Genomic DNA, 19,652 nt, shown 5'->3' with positions numbered 1-19,652 from the left:
AATGCGTGAGAAACACTAACCGCAACCTCTGCCACGGAAAGACTGCATAAAGGTGGATTCTTAAGTTTATTCTTAGCATAGGGGGGTGAGGAATGGGGTCCGAGGGGCAGGCAGTACAGATGGGGAAGCAGGACCCCAGGCTGCTGATCCGACTGCCTGGGAGGAAGCTCGGGGTCGGGAGTGCCCGGGGCCCGTCATTCCGTGAGGCACTGCCCCCTCAGTCAAGCTTGAAGGAGGAGGGGTTGAACCCACACAGCACACTCAAGCAGCTCAGGTGGCTGTGGCCCAGCCTGTTGGGGAAAGTCAGCTGGTGCCCGTCTGGCAGCTACACGTTGAATTTGTCACTCTCAAAGGTCACGGTGAGCTGCAGCGGGAGGGAAGGGGTCAGGGAGGCAGGAGGTGCCCTGGGAATGGGCCAAGGCAGGGCCCGGTGGCTCACACAGTGCCAGCACGTGTCTAGACCAGGATGCCCTACCATCTGGGCTCTCCCTTTGACACTGTCTTCAGGCCCCCGACCCCTTTGACCTCACCTTGACTTCTGACCCCGGGCTGAAGCACATGTGATCTTCCCCTTGCTCCTGCCCCCAGTTGTTGCCATCCCATGAATTGCAGACTATGGTGGATTCACCAAAACGCGGGTTGAAATGCAGATCCAGCGTGTCTGTCCCCTGGCCCAGATTAATCACAAAGCTGAAGGGCGAAGAGGGAACAGTGAGGGTTAGGGGCCAGCACTGGTTAAAACAGCTTGGTTTGTAGGATCTTAGTTAACCACAAGCTGGAAATATCACCAAAAAAGATTGTATTCATTGCGGTCTGTGCCTTAAAACAAGGGAGGTACCCAGGAGGCCAGACTTGGCACTAGAGTATCACATTGCATTAAGAGCACAGGACTAGGGCTGTCTACAGGGGGGCGACTCATAGTGGCAGTTCCAGGAGTTGGGAGCGTCTATCTTGGGGGAGAGGGTTGCTGTCCTTAGCTATGTGAAGACCTAAGTTTGGCCATAAACTGTTGTCAACCTACGGTGGGGAGCTCCCAGTCACCAGAAGCGTGCGATCAGGGCTTGTGTGATTTCTTGGTAGGATCACTACAGAAGCCTGGGCAAGACCTTCAGAGTTCCCTGAGAGTGGGACATTCTGGATCATGGGGTGCCTTCACTGGGAGGTCTCAAACCAGAGGTCCCCCACTTTTCTGCAACCTTGAGGGACCGAAGTAGGAGAAAGCGGTGTTTTCTCTTGGCTCCTATCCCATATGTCTGCCTGTCCCCTCCCCAACCAAAAGGTGATGGAGATCAGTTCCAAGGAACACCGACGTTGTTCGAGGCACATGAGAGCCTAGGGCTGAGCTGTTGCCCAGGGGATGGATAAAGAAGGTGTCTGCTTCTAAGGGAGAGGATGCAAATGAGGCCAATTTGGCGCCCCTGGTGGCCGCCTCTGGTATAACGTGTGTGAACGGCTGGCCTGCGCCTCCACTGGGTAAAAAGGATGGTGTCCCTGGGGGTTTGGGCTTTAGGTGGAGGCACCTGACCCACAGGGAGCTTCGCAGAGCTCCAGGGGCTTCTCCACATGTCCTTTCAGTGTCTGTGGAAGCCAAGGAATAGAGCTTAAGGTGTCAGCTGTGAAAGTCTCAGGGCCCTCACACCCAGCCTCAGACATGAAGGCGGGTCCTAAGGGGAGCGAAGCCAGCAGGGGTGTGGAAGTGAGCAAGGGCGTAAGAAAGCCCCCTTTGGCCTGAGGTCGCCCTCATCCCAGACCATCTCACGGGGCTGCCCTGCCTGTCCCCACCTTCGCGGCCTGGTCCAGGTCCCCGGGCAGTCCTTCCCCTCTCCCCCACACCCCACCTCCCCCCTTGCTCACCCATCAGCATCATCAGCGATCTTGCCCTTGATCTTCAGGGTTGTCCCCAACTTCATGTCCATGTTCATAACCTCAAATTTCCCCTACACCAACAGAAACAGCCCTCAAAGTACTGATCGCACAGGTACTAGATGCTTTTCATGAGTTTTAGCCCACCTTGACCTGGCCCCTGGCCTCCCTCTCCCCCTGCCCACGGGCGGGTGCAGAGCTTGGAAGGGTAAGAGCCAGAGCCCCCTGATCAAACCTCCCCAAAACCGCCCCCCCCCCGCCCTGGCCACGGCCTGCTTTGCTTTGCTCTCGCCCACCCCAGCCTCTTTAGAACAGCTGGATCTGCAGATGTAGAGCCCAGTGGAGGGAATCTCGGTCTGCCCATCTGTGAAATGGGTAGAGTGGTCCTGGTGACCTCACAGTTCCCAAACGTGTTCAAGTGAAAATGGCACAGTGCCTTTTGCAGAATCCCCAACACAGGGATAAGTTTAGTTCCCGCGCAAACTTGGAGTCAATCTACTGACAGGAAATAACTCTATCACACGCAGGCAGGTCTTGGTCCATCCAAAACTAGGAATCCAAAAAACTCCAGATGTCGTGTGTCTGAAATATCCGTCCAAGTCCGTCCCCAGACCTCACTTTCCTCACCTATAAGATGGGATTGATTAGATGTATTTGCTGGATGCCAGTGGCTGAGCGCTCCTGGGCAACCGTGCCGTCGGAGGCCCTGAGGTTCAGAGCATCCGCCTCCAAGGTGCCTGGGAGAGTTCGAGGTGGCATTTGGGAAGCCCCACACACAGCTAGGGCCTGGCACAGGCTAAGGCAAACGGAGGGGCAACCATCATTACGGTTACTTATTGTTAGCCAGCGTCAGGAGGGCAGCTGGACAAAGAGGGATGACAAGCATCCCTGTCCCACTCAACAAAGTCTGAGGCCCAGAGAGGCAGGGAGGCAAAGCTGGGGTGGGGCGGGGCCGGGGCAGCTGTCAGGGTCCAGGTCCAGGGTCCGCTTTGCTCCTACCTCTCTGAGTAACCTGGAGCCAGCTGGGCCCCCACCCTCCTCAGTGGCCCCATCTATGACATAAGAGACTTGGCCTAGGTGGCCTCCAGAGAAGGAGGGCAGAAAGGGGACAGGCGGTACGACCAGGAGAAGGAGAAAGTCAGGGGAGGGTCTGGGCCCCACAGGTCCTTTCTGAGAGGCAGAGGGGATGCAGAGCGTCACCCCTTCCACACTGGGTCCCCTGCAGACACACTCACACTCTGCATCCCACCTGTACTGGCTGGAATAGTGTCTCCCAAAAAATCAGGTCCACCTGGAGCCTCTGAATGTAACCTGTTTGGAAACCGGGTCTTTGCAGACTTAATCAGGTTAGGGTCAGGTCCTACTGGTTTAAGGCAGAACCTAAATCAAATATGATCGGTGTCCTTATAAGAAGCGAGAAATTTGGAACCGGAAACACAGACACACAGAGGAGAAAGCCACGTCAGGACAGAGGCAGAGACTGAGAGCTGCAGCTGCAGCCGAGGGAGCCCCAGAGTGCCCGCCACAGCCAGAAGCTGCAGGAGGCCAGAAAGACGTCTTCAGAGAGGGAGCAGGCCCTGGCAGCACCCCGGTTTCAGACCTGCAGCCTCCAAAACAGTAAGAGAATAAACTGGTTATGGCGGCCGCAGGACATAAACGCACCCTTTAATGCTCAGAAGAGGTGTCTGCGATCTAATTCCCTAAATGCAGGGCGCTGCCGTTCAGGGTGGGCAGTGACTCACCCAAGCCCACGCAACAAGCTGCGGCAGAGCCAGCCTTGGAATCAAAGAACCAGGGACCTCAAAGAATATGCACTCAACCCCCTGTGATTTACAGAATATGACCTTGGACAATGTAATCTCCAAGCCTCCGCTTCTTCATCTTTCTAAAGCCCGACAGATGTCAGTAGTTATTATTATCGGTGCTGTTATTACTAATGAGCAAACTGAGACTACAGAGGAAAGAGACAGGCTCATCATGTGGTGGAGGACGCAGAGAACTTGGATGCTCAACGCCTGTGGAGACCATCTGCTGAGCTTCCTCACTATACAGACGGGTAAACTGAGGCCTGGAGTGGGCCAGTGACACTCTTCCCCTAGCGACCCCATCCCCATTCAGCAAAAGATGTGGATGAACCCAGGGGGTGGGTGACGGGGAAGCCAGCATCTCACCGACACGGCGGCGGCTCCCAGAGGCAGTTCCCGATGAACGCCGGGGGCCTGGGCTCGGGTGCTCGCCGCCTGGTCCAGCTTATATCCCAGAATATCACATATTAACTCCCCCAAGGCCATAAAAGGAGACTTCGGTCCCTTCTTTCCAAGTACCCAGAACAAACAGGCAGAAGGCTCCTCACCCGCCCTCCTCACCCAGCTCGGAGCATCCTCCAGGCTCCCTGAAGCCCAGCCTCCTGCCTCCTCCAGGAGCCCAAGGGGGCAGGGGCAGGGCCGAACTGGGCGTCAGGAGCCCAGCACAAAGGCCATGTGAGCTTGGCAGACCACCGGCGTCCCTGAGCCCTGCTCCCTCACACTCAAACAGAGAGACTCGCTTTGTAAAACCCCTAAGCTTCTCGTTTTCTATGATGTTGAGATTCACTTTAAAAGTCTTTTGTTTTGCGTTTTGATGGCGGGCAGGTGGGAGCGGGGCTGGGGTGGATGGGTGGAAAAGGTGAAGGGATTGAGAAGTACAAACTGGTTGTTACAGAATAGTCATGGGGATGTGAAGTACAGCGTAGGGGATATAGTCAATAAGAGTCTAGTAATAACTATGTTATGGTGTCAGATACGTGAGGTTTATTGGGATGATCACTTACTAAGTTATGTCATGTCTAATCACTGGGGACGTATACCTGAAACAAATATAATAATGTATGTCAACTGTAATCAAAAATAAAAAATAATTAAAGATCCAAAAAACAATAAGCATAGTAACATAAATAAATAAAAATCTTCTGTTTTCTCCCCTTACCCCATAACTTTTCTGATTGTACATATAAGTTTTAAAGATTTTATTTATTTATTTTAGAGAGGGGAAGGAAAGGAGGAAGAGGGGGTGAGAAACATCAGTGTGTGGCTGCCTCTCGAGCACCCCCTACAGGGGACCTGGCCTGCAACCCAGGCATGTGTCCCAGCCGGGAATCGAACCGGTGACCTCTCGGTTCGCAGGCCAGCACTGAATCCACTGAGCCACACCAGCTAGGACTGATTGTATATGTAAGTTTTAAAAACAACACATGGTGGATTCAAAGAAAACGTCTAGCAGTATCTACAACAAAGAGTTAAAAGCAGTAAAGGGAGCGGGAGGGCTAAGTTCGGGGTTGTTAGGGATTTAAATGCTTTGCTCTTTATGTCTATTCCTTGTGGAGTTGACATGCTCACCACAGGCGATTAGAGCTATTAATTAAGAAGAAAAAGCATCACTCTTGACTCCCCTGCCACCACCAGGAGGGAACCTGCTTACTTTATTGGTACATTTCCTTCCATTGGCGGTTTTCTATGGGTTTATATCCTAGACTCCTCCCCACCCCCTGCACCTGTGGATCCTACTTCATTCAGTGAGCATTAAAGCCCACAAATCTATATTTCAGAGCTATATTTTAAGATCAGGGAAGTATTCCACCCTTCAATGACTAAATGTACTCCACCAATTTCCTTCTGCTGAACACTTACATTAACTCTAAATGTTGGTTATTAAAAATACTGCTGCATCAAATCTATTGGTGCATAAAGGTTGATGGCATCTTGACAACTTATTTAGGGTGGATTCCCAGAGTAGAATTTTTCTAGAGCCCTGGTTTGGCGAGCCAGGGCCTTTTCCATCAGAGCTGGCGGCGGCCCTTGGGTGGGGTGCGGGGAGGCTGGCCCACTGAGGGCGCTCCCGTGCCAGGAGCCAAAGGTGGCCTGCTGCCCGCTGTTTATACTGGCCACCACCTGCAGTCCCCTGCCCGCCCCGAGAGAAGAGTGGTTTCCTCATTTTGTCCCCTAGGAAATTAATTCCTTCGCAGCCTTTCTCCCAGGGCCCAAGCAAGATAAGGAGTCTGCAAATGCTTCTTACACGGAAACTCTCCAAACAACAGAAACTACACCTTGTAAAGGTGGCATTTTTCTGATTATAAGAGTAATTCTAGCTCACTGGAGAATGTTTTGGAAAGTGCACAAAGTAAAAAGAGCTTAAAAGTTCACTTGCTTTAGAAGAAAGGTTTAAAGACAAGGGACACATTTCTGAATTGTGCACTTTTCTATGTGTGTGTTTTACATCAATGAAAGATTTGAAAGAAAGAAAGAAAGAGAGAGAGAGAGAGAGAAAGAAAGAAAGAAAGAAGGAAGTGAAGGAAGGAAGGAAGGAAGGAAGGAAGGAAGGAAGGAAGGAAGGAAGGAAGGAAAGAAGCAAAGAAAGATCTACCCTTGCATCTCCACCCTTATTCTCTTAATAATGCCTACCTTCTGAACTTTACAAAGCGCTTCCTCCCTCTTCACAATGAGCGCAATGAATTCTCAGGTGATTTTTATTATTACTCCACTTTTCAGAGCATTAACAAAGGTTTCCTGGGCATATACAACTGGCAAGTAGCGAAGCTTGCCTTGCCTACCAGCCCACTGCTCAGATCACTCTCAAGGCATGCAACGCCGTCCTCAGACAGTGGGAGGAATGTTTGGCCTCCAGGAGAATTACCTTAAACCCTTTGGGTAGTGGCAGCCTCTGAGATGGGCTCTGGTAGTCACACCCCTGTATAACTGGCTCCCCTTGAGTGTGGCTGAACCCAGTGGCTCTGTTCTAACTAACAGAATACTAGAACATGGCAACAGGGATGGGGTGTCACTTCTGAGGTTAGGTTACAAAAAGAAAGATCGTCAAAAGACTGTGTGCTCTCTCTCCCCACCATGTGTGTCTTATGCGTTCTCTCTCTCCCCACCCCCACCACCCCCAGCTCTGGAGCCATGTCATGAGTAGTCCTGAGGAGAGGTCCATGTTCCAAGGAGCTGAGATCTCCAGCCAATTGCCAATGAAGACCTGAGTCCTGCCAACAGCCACGGGAGTGAACTTGGCAGTGGATCTCCGGCACTTAAGCCAACACCATGATTGCAGCCTTATGGAGACCCTGAGCCAGGAGTCACCTAGCTAAGTCCTATCTGGAGTCCTAATTCACAGAAACTGTGAGAAACATGTTTCTTATTTTAAGTTCCTAAGTTCTGGTTAATTAGTTACAGCAACAGGTAAATAATACACTTTGCCAAGCAATTGTTATCAGAAGCTTGGTGGGAGAAATAACATTTGTGAAGACCTCTTGACTAAAGAATTTGCAGTCCGTGCATGTCCCTAGACATTCTACTATACTGATCTTTGTAAAGAGCAAGCTGTTAGCCCTGGCTGGTGTGGCTCAGTGGATTGAGCGTTGGCCTGAGAACTGAGAGGTCACCAGGTCAATTCCCAGTCAGGGCATGTCTCTGGATCATGGGCCAGATCCCCAGCTGGGGTCAAGCAAAAGACAACCAACCCATGTATCTCTCACACATTGATGTTCCTCTGCCTTCCTTTCCCTCTCTCTAAAAGTAAATAAATAAAATATTAAAAAATAAAGAACAAGTTATTGGTTTTATTTCCTTCCTTTATGCTCATTAACTTTTTTTAAGTGTTTTTTTTTATTTTATTGCTCTTTTTCTAGCTTCTTAAGCTGAATGTTTAGTTCATTAATTTTTCACCCTCTCTTTTTATTAATAAATACAATTAAGGCTATACATTTTCCTCTGACTACCACTTTGGCCACCTCTGATAGGTTTTGGGATGTTCTACTCAGTATTCCAGATGTTACCCTTGAATTACACCAGATGATCAGAAAGTTGTTCTCAGCACACAGTAAGCCCTTAATAAATAATTAGTGACTGGATCACTGAATAGCAAAAATAATAATATCAATAGTCTTTGGGGAAGAGTTGGAAAGTGAAACATCAATAATACAGAATTAGCTGAGTAATGATGCTATGAAAATATAAATGAACTATTAGGCAGCCATTGAAAATCACATTTCTTGGACACCCTCTATGGCCACGTTTCCTTGCTCGTAGTACAGTGTGATGTGAATAAAGCAGCGACAGAATCAGGCTCCCAGGGCTTCATGATGGGCCCTCCCTGACTGTACATGTGGCCACCAGTCTGCCCTAGAAGGCAACGGGGAAGAGCAGCCATGGCAAAGCTGCTGGTGTGAACACCTCTGGGGTCCCAGGAAAGACACTGCCTCGCTGGCCACCCAGGGTCTCCCTCATGCCACACAAACATGTATGACTTTATTCAAATGTGTGGGACTGAGGGCCACCATAGAAGAAAAGTATAAAATGCCGGCACCTTTATCCCCGGCCTTGTGCTGTTGGGGAGCTTGGCCTTACAGAGGCCAAGTCTAGCAGGGGAGACAAGAGTGGGCACCAGAGACAACGGGAAAACAATTCATTGCTCCCCAGTGGGAGGCTTCACAAAAGTCCCAGACTCCCAGGGCAGGAGGGAGTCCTCCAATGTCATCTGAAGGACGGCACAGGACTGGAACCTTGGTCCCACTGCTCACTGGCTGGGCTGACGCGGACCCAGGTAGTTAACCTCTCTGAGTTCAGTCTCCGCCTCCATAAACTGAGAACAATGAGGGTTGTGAGGATTAGGGAGATAACACCTGGCATTTTGTTAATAGTTAACAGATGCTATTTATTGTCATTATCAGGAGCCCAGAGTCCCACCTGCGCTGCCCGTGAGGAAGGCAGCTCGCCCCGCCCTGGCGCTGCATCCGGGCCCTCGGGCCTGTGGGAACGTCCCTCTCACAGCCCCCCAGGTCTCCACTCTGACTTTCCTGTGCCTGAGGCAGTTCTGTGTTCGAGGGCCCCCTACATTAAAAAAAAAATTTATATATTATACGTAGACGTACATAAACACACACATATACATGTAATTACATTTTAAAACTGCATCGGACTATATCAATGTTGCATATTAAAACGTTTTCTTCAAACTTAAAGTTCCTTTTCTTCTTCTGATTTTATGAGATGTTAAAACATTTCAGCGGCCCCTAAAGTGTCCTGGGTCCGAGGCCTTGTGCCCACCGCACCACGTGGAGACGTCAGCTGGTGGCTTCCGGCACCTTTGCCCCCGGCCTCGTGCTGTTGGGGAGCTTTGTCCCGAGGTCTCTGAGATCCCTGCCTATCTCCTTTCCTCTCCTTTTCCTCCAAAGAACAAAGGGATCGACACATCAGCCACGGCCCACCCTGCTTCCCTCCCTGCTCACCCCTCCCCGACATCCTCTTTCTGAGATGACAGTGAGCGGGGGCTGGGGTGGCGTGGAAAGCACTGAGGGTGAATGTCAAGCATCAAAAGGGTGAATGTCACCCTGGCAAGGTAGGTCGGTGAGAACGCCATCCCGATACCACAGGCTGTGGGTTCAGTCCCCGGTCAGGGCACATACAACAATCAACCAATGAATGTGTAAATAAAAAGAACAACAAATCGATGTTTCTCTTTTTCTCTCTCTCTCCTACTCTCTCTAAAATCAACAAATTTTAAAAACAGTTTTAGAGAGTAGATGTCAAGTCCTGGCTTTGTCGCCTACAAGTTGAGTAGCCACGGCAAGTCACTTTGAACCTCAGTTTCCTCATTGGTGAAAGGGAGCTAACAGGGCTGTCCTCACGGGGGAAGTGTGAGAATTTTTTTTTAAATTTTTAATTTTTTTTTTGAAAGGGAAACTTTATTGAGGCCCCAGGGTCACAGGGATTAGGCAGAAGACTACCCTACAGGCCAGAGGAGGTGATGAAAGCGCCTTATTTAACGCTCTTCATAGGCCGCAGGTTGTTGGTGCGGCCACCGTTCTTGCAGCAGTTGACAGCGCAGGTGCGCAGGTGGACAGAACACCTGCGGCAGATCATCCTGTCACAGTTGTACTTCTGGGCGAGCAGGTGGAGGGAGGGCTCGATGCTCCCACCACACAGACGAAGCACCAAGGGCAGGGCGGGCTCCTTCTGAATGTTGTGGTCCGAGAGAGTGCGGCCATCCACCAGCTGTTTGCCTGCAAAACTCCACCGTAGCTGGCCGGGCGGGACGCCTTCCTTGACTTGGATTTTAGCTTTGACATCCTCCGTGGCAGCTCTGGGCTCACCCTCACGGGTGAGGGTCTTGCCAGTCAGGATCTCCCCATAGACCTGCAGCTCTGCATCTGCTGGGGGGCCCCCCGCACACCACCATTAACGCGCTCCACCACCTCGTGGAGAAGAAAGAGCTAATTTTCTAATTTAAAAAGTTAGCTTATGTAGCATATGGGACGCAAAATAGATGCTCAAAAATAAATTAATTAAGTGTATTAGTCCTTGCTTCCATCTCTTGGGAGAGAATTTCTAACTGGGTAGAGGTTTCGCCCGAGATGACGAAGGCAGGTATCCAAGCAGACACTCGGCGGGGTGGGGTGGGGGAGGATTTACAAATAAGTAGCAGACGGGACCAGGATCCAACAACCTGGACTCTGGCCGGCGAGCACGGTCCCTCCCCGGCCCCTGGAGGGCAAGTCTTCTTGGGGAGCCAGTGTCCATGTTCCCAGGGCCCAGGGAATCTGGGACCAGATCATGAGGGAGTAAGTAGAAAAATGCTGGTGTCAGCAAGATGTACCACCCCGTCAAGCGGGCCAGATGCCCACACCCACAAGTTAGGGGCCCTGTCTCTCCTGGACAGAGCTGGGGCCCATGATCGGTGCTTTGCCAGCCTCCACGCAGGTGAAAATCTCTCCTATGCCCGAGGCCTTTCCTCCAGTGGATTAGCCTCAGGCCCAGCGAGGCCTTGCTCCGGCTGTGTGACCTTGGGCAAGTCACGGAGCCTCTCCAGGCTTCAGTGAGTCCACCTGTAAGATGGGAACTGCGACCATCACACCTGAAAAGGTATATGTGAACCTAAAAGGCAAATGTATGTGAAGCACTGAGCACACAGCCAACCCATGATCAGTGCTGAGTAAATGTTCGCTGTTATTAAATACTATTTTTCAGCCCGCTTGGGTGTCCAGGCTGTCTGAGCAGGTGTCCAGCCCTGCTTCTCCAGCCCTGCCCAGATGCCTGTCTGTCCTTTGAGGGCCCTCGCCTCACCCGGCCCAGGTAGCTTCCTGGTTTAACCTGATCGCCTGTTTCGATGGCCCTCCTCTGAACCCCAGCTTTTGGCTGCACTCCTGGCTGGCGTCCCTCCAGGATCTCCTGGAGCTCTTGGGCCACCCTCACTTTACCTAGAATTGGGGGGAGTCCTTGAAGGGGGAAGGAATTTGGAGAAGTAGGAGGAGCGGGTGGGCCACAGCCACTTAGCTGTCCCCCTTCTCCATTCCTGCCCCCAAAAGCCTTCCACCACCATTGTAAAATGGAAATGACAACACCCCGCTCTAAGCCCTCTCACCCTTAGAGCAAAATCCAAACTGCCCTCTTGGCCGACAAGGCCCAGCTGATCTTGTCCTGTCCACCTTGCAGCCTCATCCCATCCCACACGCCCCCTGGCCAGGCTGACGTCTCTGTCCCTTAAATTCACCAAGCTTATTCCAGCCTCAAGTCTGTGTTCTTCTCGCTCTCTCCACGGAGAACGGTTCCTCGGCTCTTGGCTGAATCTTATCATGTTGATCTTAACGCAAAGGTGGGTGGATGGATGGGGGGATGGGTGGGTGGGCGGTTGCATGGTTGGATGGTGGATCAGCAGCAGGAGGCGCTCACCATCGCACCCAGAAAGGCGCTATGATCTAAGGCTCCAACCTAACGATGTGAAGCCTCACCGCTTCCTCCTCACCCCGCTCCGGCATATTCTCTGGGCCTTTTGGACCAGGGAGTATCCTCAGGGTCACACCTCCCTGCACACACGCTTGTTGAGGGTGGATTTACAGAAGAGATGCCCATTCGCCCTGAGGATATGGTCCTGCCCTTGGGTTGCGATCCAAATGTTACCATCCCCACCCATTCGCCCCATCAACTGTGACCAGGTCACGAAGGTGCACCAGACGTTGTTGTCCCCAGGAAGACTGGGTGGCTCAGGCCCCGGAGGAGGAGCCGGGCTCAGGGCTGGGGTCTGCCCTCCAGAGGAAGAGTGGCCCAGGACCACCAAGTAACAGAACAAGATCGCTTTCCTTGTCTAACCTTTAGAGAGACATTCTCTATGGAGAATGTTCCTCTTGCCATTTATAAGCAGCAGAACACAGAACATGATGGTCTCTCTCTTCTGGGCTTGGCATATACAATCTGACGCATGGTAGGTATGAGCTATTATTAGTCTGTAGTTAATAACTAGTGACTGGCATTTGCTGAGTGTTTCCCAAGCGCTGGGCCATTGCAAGATCCCTTGCCTCTGGGCATGTGACAGCCCCAATCCTGTCTCCCCACATGCAATAAGGGGCTGGGAGCAATGGCCTTCCGGCTCAACGTCTGGCGATCTCTGGGTCTCGGTTACTCCCTCTGTCCCCACCACCCAGCTCACAGGCTGGCTCTTCCGCTGGCCTGCCTGCAGCCTTGTGAGCCCTTCTCCCTGCAGAATTCCAGAGGCACCCTGCCCCTTCCTCCCCGTTCTTCACACGCTATGTCCTCAGCTCAGCCTATGAGAGTAAGATCTGACCATCAGCTCACCAGAGTATGTCCATTTCCTGGCAAGCAGCTGACCCTGTTGGGTGTTGCAACACTCACACATTGCTGGTGGGGATGTAAAATGGTGCAGCCATTATGAAAATAATCTGACAGTTCCTCCACAAGCTAAACTTAGAGTTACTCTATGGCCTGGCACTTTCACTCCTAGGGGGAGCTGAGAGGAATTGAAAACACATACTTGTACACCATTTTTCATAGCATGTTATTCACAATAGGGAATAGATGGAAAAAGCCAAGTGTCCGTCAACAGATGAGTTCATAAACAAAATGCAGTGTATACACACAATGGAATATTATATGGCCTTGAAAAGGAATGAAGTGCTGATGCATGCCCCAACACCGATGAACCTCGAAAACGTTAGGCCCAGAGGAAGAAAGAAGACACAAAAAGCCACACAGTATGTGTCTCCAACTAATGAACTATCTACAAGAGATATATTCACAGAGAAAGAAAATAACTTAGAGGTCTCCAGGGGCTGGGGGAGTTGGAATGGAGAGCTATTGTCTTACAAGATGAAAATTTTGGAAATAGATGGTGATGGTTGTACAACATTGTGGACGTAATTAGTGCCACTGAATTGTGCATTTAAAATGGTTAAGATGGAAAATTTTGTGCTATATATATTTTGCTAAAATTTTTGAAAATCCATAGTGTGATGTACATATTCCTAATTACCATGCCCAGATACCATGACAGCAAAGAAAGCTGTTAGGAAAAAAATGATTCATTTGAAATACAGTGTTGGAGGAGGGCTCTGCTGATTCCCTGGACCTCCAGGAAGATGAACAAGTAGGTTGCAGAGCAAATTAAGCCTGAAACATCGTGGGAGACAAAAATGACAGAACTGGAGCTGTCCTACTTTGGGCGCATCATGAGAGGGCAGGATTTTTAGGAAAAGACAATAAAGCTGGGAAAAACAGAAGGCAGCAGGAAAAGAGGAAGACCAGACATAAGATGGAGGGACTCCATTAAAAATGCCTTAGGCGTGAGTCTAGAGGAGCTGGTAAGGGCTGTTGAGGACAGGATGTGGTGGACATCAGTCATTCATTGAGTCACCAGGAGTCAGAGCCGACTCAAAGACAAATAACACGTCCCAAAAAACATCGAATGGTACACTTTCAATGGGTGAATCCTATGTTATGTGAATCATATCTCAATAAAGCTATTTTAAAATCAGAGCTTCCCTGGAATTCCTAATGCCAACTTATTTTGCTTATTTTCCTTTTAAGCTCCCTTTCGGAGTTGGGCTCCAGGCACAGGATATGATCCCTGTGTTTTTTAGGAGATGGTGAAGAGGTAACGCCTCTCTAGGAGAGAGAAAGCATTTGCCTCCTCCTGCTGGCCACTGAGAGAACACTCTAAATCAAGAAGAAAAATAACTTGTCAACGGCTAGGCATCTTCCTCAAAAAATGAAAAAAAGATAACGCATGTGGTTAAAAAACATTTCGCAGCCCTGACTGGTGTGGCTCAGTTGGTTGAGCGTCTTCCCACAAATCGAAAGATCACTGGTTCAATTCCTGGTCAGGGCACACGCCTAGGTTGGGGTTCCATCCTTGGTGGGGGCTTACAAGAGGCAACTGATCAATGTGTCTCTCCCTCTCTTTCTCCGTCCCTTGCCCTCTCTCTAAAAAAATTAATTAAAAAATATTTTTAAACACTCCACAAAAGTCAAAAGGCTTTTGCAGGAACAGCAAGTCTCCCTCCTACCCCAACTGCCAAGCCACCCAGAGGCAAGTACCCTTCCCACGCTTCTTTCCAGACATTCTACAGGCCACATGGATGAGAGTGCCATCCACACGGTTCTGCACCTTGGTTTTGTTCTCATAATAATATATCCTGGAGATTGTGCTCATGTTATGATTATGGTATTTGACAGATTTTTAAAGTCTGTCATTTATAGGAACTTATTTTCTCACTTTAAATACATAAAACATGTAATTTTATATATGTGAGATACACACACACACACACACACACACACACACACGTCCTCACCCAAGGACATTTTTCACTGCTTTTAGAGAGAGAAGAAGGGAGCAAGAAAAACATCGATGTGAGAGAGAAACAACGACCGGCTACCTCCTGCACGTGTACGGGCCCGGGCTGGGGACTGAACCAACAAGCCAAGTAGGTGCCCCGATCAGGAATCACACCGACAACGCTTCAGTCACTGGACGACCTTCCAACCCACCGAGCCACACCAGCCAGAGTGAATTGTGCATATTTTTAAAAGAGGGCTCCCAATTTTTACAAACTTCAGGTTCCACAAAACTTGAGTTCACCTAGTCCTCATGTAAAGTGCATTTTTGACCATGGATATCTGTACATTGAAAAAGCTCTGGACTAAATACATGATCTCAAGATGTCTTCCAGCTCTGGAATTCTCTTAACTGTGGGAAACACGCCCTGTCCCCTTCCTCCCAGCAACTGCGACTCTGACCGAAAGACAAGGAAGTCCTTTCTTGGAGCTTATCCAAGTCTTTCTTGCTGTATTTGGAGTCCTTGTCCCTCGGGAAGACAGGAAGACAAAGCGCCAGTGTGCCGAGTTGCCCTTGGAGAAGTGGAAACAGAAACCTTGAAGGTATACGCTTTGGGGGGAAGGGAAGAGAGAGTCATCGAACCAAAACCGCGAACCTAGGGAATAGAACTGTGAGCCTCTCCCAGTATAACAACAGTAGTCATCATTTGGGGCTTTCTTTATTTAACATTTATTGAGTGCTTACTGTATGCTAGGTGTTCTACGTTATCGCCAATCCTCCACCAACTGAGGCTCAAGTGGTGAAGTGACTTGCCCAAAGTCACATGCCTCTGCCCTCTCCTGCTGTGCACACCCTTCCCTCCAGCCATGACATACATCTTGGGTTCCTAAAGATATGACTTCCCACAGACCATCCGTCCCATCTTAGGGAGGAAATTCCTCCTTCTTTAGTTCCCTGCTCACGGGCGCCTCCTCTCTGTCACCCCTCCCCCCCACCACCATATTTCCTTCCACCTAAAAGGTCATTCTTTTTTTTCTTTTAAGATTTTATGTATTTATTTCTAGAGAGTGGGGAAGGGAGGGAAAAAGAGAGGGAGAGAAATATCGATGTGTAAGAGATGTATCTCTTACACATCAGTTGGTTGCCTCTTGCACACCCCTAACCAGGAACCAGACCGCAATCCAGGCATGTGCCCTGACTGGAAATCGAACCGGCCACCTTTTGGCTGAACAGGCTGGTGCTCAACCCACTAAGCCACACCAGCCAGGGCAAGGTCATTCTTTTCGGTAAAGAAAATCTATTAAATGCACAGAGAAATTAGGGCTAAATTTTAATACTTCGTGAACCTTTTCTTTTATGTAAATTCATAAATCAGTGCAATAATCTTCCTTAAGCCATGTGGCCTAGTTCTGATTTGGAAATATGAGTTCCCTCCCCGTCCCTGCACGCATACATAAGGAGTTCAATACATACATTCAATGCGCTCTACCACCTTTCTGATGCTAACTCTCTCCTCCATCAGCAGGGCACCTGGAACACCTGGAATTGTAGTTCCTGGGACTAAGTATGGACTTTAAATGCAGAGACTCAAGCCTGAGTTCAAATTCTGGCTTTGCTGTTCTCTCTGCCTGGACACTCTTTCTCTAGCTGGCTACCTTCTCAGCTTAAATGTCACGTGGCCTCCACTCTCCTCACACCAGCCAGTTTGGACCTTTGTAATTATCTTGGTGTGTTTTGTTTGCTTTTGTGTTTGTTGTCCTTTTAAAGGCAAGGACTGGGTCTTTCATGTGGGCTCTTGTGATGGAGGCTGTATGGGAATGTTGGCCAAGCACATCCTCACACAGACCTCAGAGAGAATAATTTCCAACTCCGAGGTCTGTGTGAGGATTATAGGAGACAATGGCAGACATGGGCCGTTGTGCTCTCCACCTGAAAGGAAGAGGCAAGCCAGGATCTGACTGTGGTCACAGGGCCTGGAGTGCAGGCCATGTCTCAGCTTGTTCCCTGGACCTTCTACGCTTTCCCCAAGAGGGCATCACGTGCCCTCCCACATAGCACCCCTCCAAGTTCTCTCCCTACCACTTGCCCTCCTCTCCTACACCTCCTCACCAGCATTTCCAGTGGTGGAGGGGTTTTCCTGGCAGAGGGCTGAGGTGTTAAGCCATTAGAGGTCACATGGGTCAATTGATTATAGCTTTTTCAAGGACAGCTCAGTTTTATTTGCTCCTCTCTTCCCAGGGGTTCCCAAGTCACTCAGATCAACACTTTTGCAAATGGTGGAGGTGGGAACAGGGGCCACAGGCTAAATTCCTGCGTTTCCTGTTTCCCCGTGTTGGTCCTCCTTCCTTTCACCATCCTCAGGTTCCTCCTTCCACACCTTACCCTCTGACTCCTTGTCTGGGCCAGGCCCTGCTGCCATAGGCACAGCTCCTGAGCCTCCCAGTTCTCTAGGTTTCCCTGAGGCACAGCCTGGAGCCTTGGTTAAGAGCACCACCTGGAGTGTTGTGTGAGCATGCGCACACACCCACTGTGCACTACTGAGCACTTTCCCGCACCCCTCTATCCATAAAACTTATCAATAATAGTTTCTATTCATTCATTTATTTAATGCACATTTGTTGAACACCTACTTTGTGCCAGTTACTCCTTCAAGCTTTGGGGATACATCAGTGAACTAAACAGATAAAATGCCTTGTCCTCATGGAGCTTACATTCTGGTGGGGGGAGAGAGATGGAAAAAACACAATGAAGAATGGGGAAGGTAAGCATGAAGAAGACAAGTTCAACAGAGAAAAGTGGCTAGGGATCGTGTGTTGGGGGCTTCAATTTGCAGACACCTGCTCATTGAATTCTCATGGCCCTGTTTCAGGTAAGAAGCCTGAGAAGTAGGGCGGTTGAGTGACTTGCCCTAGACCATATGATTTAGAAAGCAGTGAAGGCAGAATTTGAACCCAGGTGAAATCAAATCTATGCTAGCTTCAAAAAGTGACTCCTGATGGCATATACATGCCCAAACCAATGCGGTAAATGTGGTTGTTTTATTTCTAAAATAATTCATTTCAGTAAGAAAAGAAACATAAAAAGAGGTCTAAGTTCATATTATGTCACAGCTTTTATTGAGAAATGCAATAAACATCCATATCATTTTCCTGTATAACTTCAATGGCCAGAAGAAGAGAATGAAAAAACTGTCCCAATTAGCTGAATGGTTGATGGGGGCGGCGGGGGGGGGGATGACCGAGGGTTGTCCTCTCATCTCCCAGATGAGGTCACTGCTGTTCTGCAAGTTGAATCGAGGCTGTTCTCAAGGTCACAGCCAAGCAGAACTGGATTCGTCAGATTTTAGCCTCTGCCGCGCTTTAACCTTCCAGAGCACAAGAAGGCTGGAGGGAGCGTCACGGGCCGGTTCCCCGGCGGGCCGCCAGGGGGAGACAGACTGCAAGAGACCCCGGTGAGCCAGGCTGCGCATGACGTCACGGGGCTTCCGGGCCGCGGGTGGCAAAGACAGATGAGGAGAGTCTTCAATAGAGGGAAACGGCAGATAAAAAGGCAGCGCGGCTGGGTAGTCAGTCACTCTGCTCTTCTGATTTCAGTCTGCGTCCCCCACCCCCCAGTATCTTCTGCTCACTGTTGCCGCCTGGACCTCTCTAAAACAAATACCTAATTTTCTCACCACCCGTGGCACTTCCAACAGAGCTTACAAAAAAAAAAAAAGCTAAACACTGGAGTTCCTTTGGAGCCATATTGAAATAGTTTCAATTCCCTGAACTCCATACTCTCCTTCCTGAGCCCTGAAGCGTTTGGCTCCCTCCACCTGTTAGGTAGGATAGATAGTAAACCAAGGCAGGGAGGAGGAAGGTGGGAAGGGGTCCACAGTGCGCAAAGAAAAAGTTTATAGAACAACTTTGGTTAATTGCCTGTCTCTGGCCGCTCTGTTTTACCAGAGGGTCCCTAGTGCTTACAGAGAGAGCCCATAAAAAACTTTGAGTAGCTGCATCAACTTTAATTAACGGCCTCTTGTCATGTATCTGTTTTACGACAAGATGAACAAATGTGATCTGGAGCAAGATAAGAATTCTGGGCTAACAACCCTCCACACATTCTATGTTTAGGTGGTCACATCCGTCCCTGGGGGAAGCTGACACTGTCTCTACCCACCAATCTATATGCAACTCCCTCTCCCCATCCTGCAAGCCCTGTAAGTCCTCAGGACAAAGGACCTGATGTTTTTTACCACCGGAGCCTCTGCCTTTCTCCCAACCTCAGCAAGGGCTGTTTTCTTCTATCACACCTATCACTCATAAACCCTGCTTACATACTAACAGACTTGTAATTCCTTACTGCATCGGCAAGAAGAACCGAGTTTTCCCAGCAACACACTTGGAGTATCTTTTTGCACCAGGTTTACCTGTAGAAATCTGTCAGCTAAATACCGATTTCTCCGTGAAACCTCCCTTGACAAGAAGGCCCTTATCCCCCAGGCTCTAGTTTGGAGTAGGGGCTCCTCCTAAGTTGCCAGTACCCCATAGTCATCCCCCATCACATTATGTAATAAATACCTGATCTCGCCTTTCCAATGCTCATCAGAGAACAAAGCAAATGCATTGTGCATTAAACGATTGCAGAATGAATGCAGGAGATAGCACCGGGTTCAGGCTCTGACATTTGTGTGACCTTAGGCAAACTATTTGGCTCATAGGTTTGTTTTAAGAAATAAATTTATCGATGTGCGAAAAGTGCTTAGAACAATGCCTAGACCGTTGTAAGCAATCGACAAACTTTTGACTCCTCGTTATTGTCACAGCAGCCAACAAATGTCATCGCCCTTTTAAGGGACCCGCCCACTTTGGCAACTGAGCGGAAGTACACGCTCGGGGATCCCAGAGCGACCTCACAGACCCGGAAATGACCCCGGCGCCCCTCAGAAACATTGTGGGGGAGCATTCTCTTGGACGCCGTCACAGGCGTCTCGGTGACGCAGAACGAGTTAGAGCGTTCCTTGGGGTTTCCATGGTGCCGCTCTCGGTCCCCAGTTCAGATTTCCCTCCAAGTCTGAGCGCCTTGAACAAGAGGGCAGGAGGCGGGTCCTGCCGGCGACGTAGACGCCGCTTGGGGGAGGGGTTAGGAGAGCAAGTGACGCTCTAGGCGAGTTCGTTCGTATCTCTATGGTACCGAGCGCTCGCGTGCCCGCT

The 19,652-nt window shown here is 49.8% G+C and overlaps 2 protein-coding genes across 2 annotated transcripts; both read right to left on the bottom strand.

Annotated features, from left to right (window-relative positions):
• Nucleotides 1–217: 217 nt before the first annotated feature.
• On the bottom strand, nucleotides 218–4,154 carry LGALS2 (galectin 2). Its single transcript, XM_054574496.1, is given in 4 exon segments — nucleotides 218–364; nucleotides 531–690; nucleotides 1,855–1,937; nucleotides 4,035–4,154. Coding segments are annotated over 4 exon segments (510 nt in total).
• A 5,496-nt stretch (nucleotides 4,155–9,650) lies between these two features.
• Nucleotides 9,651–11,647, bottom strand: LOC129071299 (ubiquitin-like). Its single transcript, XM_054574494.1, has 2 exons — nucleotides 11,635–11,647; nucleotides 9,651–10,045 (listed from the first exon to the last, which is right to left on the bottom strand). Exons 1-2 carry the CDS (start codon nucleotides 11,645–11,647, stop codon nucleotides 9,651–9,653), a joined length of 408 nt encoding a protein of 135 aa, XP_054430469.1.
• Between the last annotated feature and the right edge of the window lie 8,005 nt (nucleotides 11,648–19,652).

This window comes from Pteronotus mesoamericanus, unplaced genomic scaffold, assembly GCF_021234165.1.
Source record: "Pteronotus mesoamericanus isolate MK-2021 breed Mesoamerican mustached bat unplaced genomic scaffold, CSHL_Meso_final contig_263, whole genome shotgun sequence".
NCBI classification, from domain to species: domain Eukaryota; kingdom Metazoa; phylum Chordata; class Mammalia; order Chiroptera; family Mormoopidae; genus Pteronotus; species Pteronotus mesoamericanus.
The sequence above is the reverse complement of the archived record's forward strand: the minus strand, read 5'-3'. Positions and strand labels throughout refer to the sequence as shown.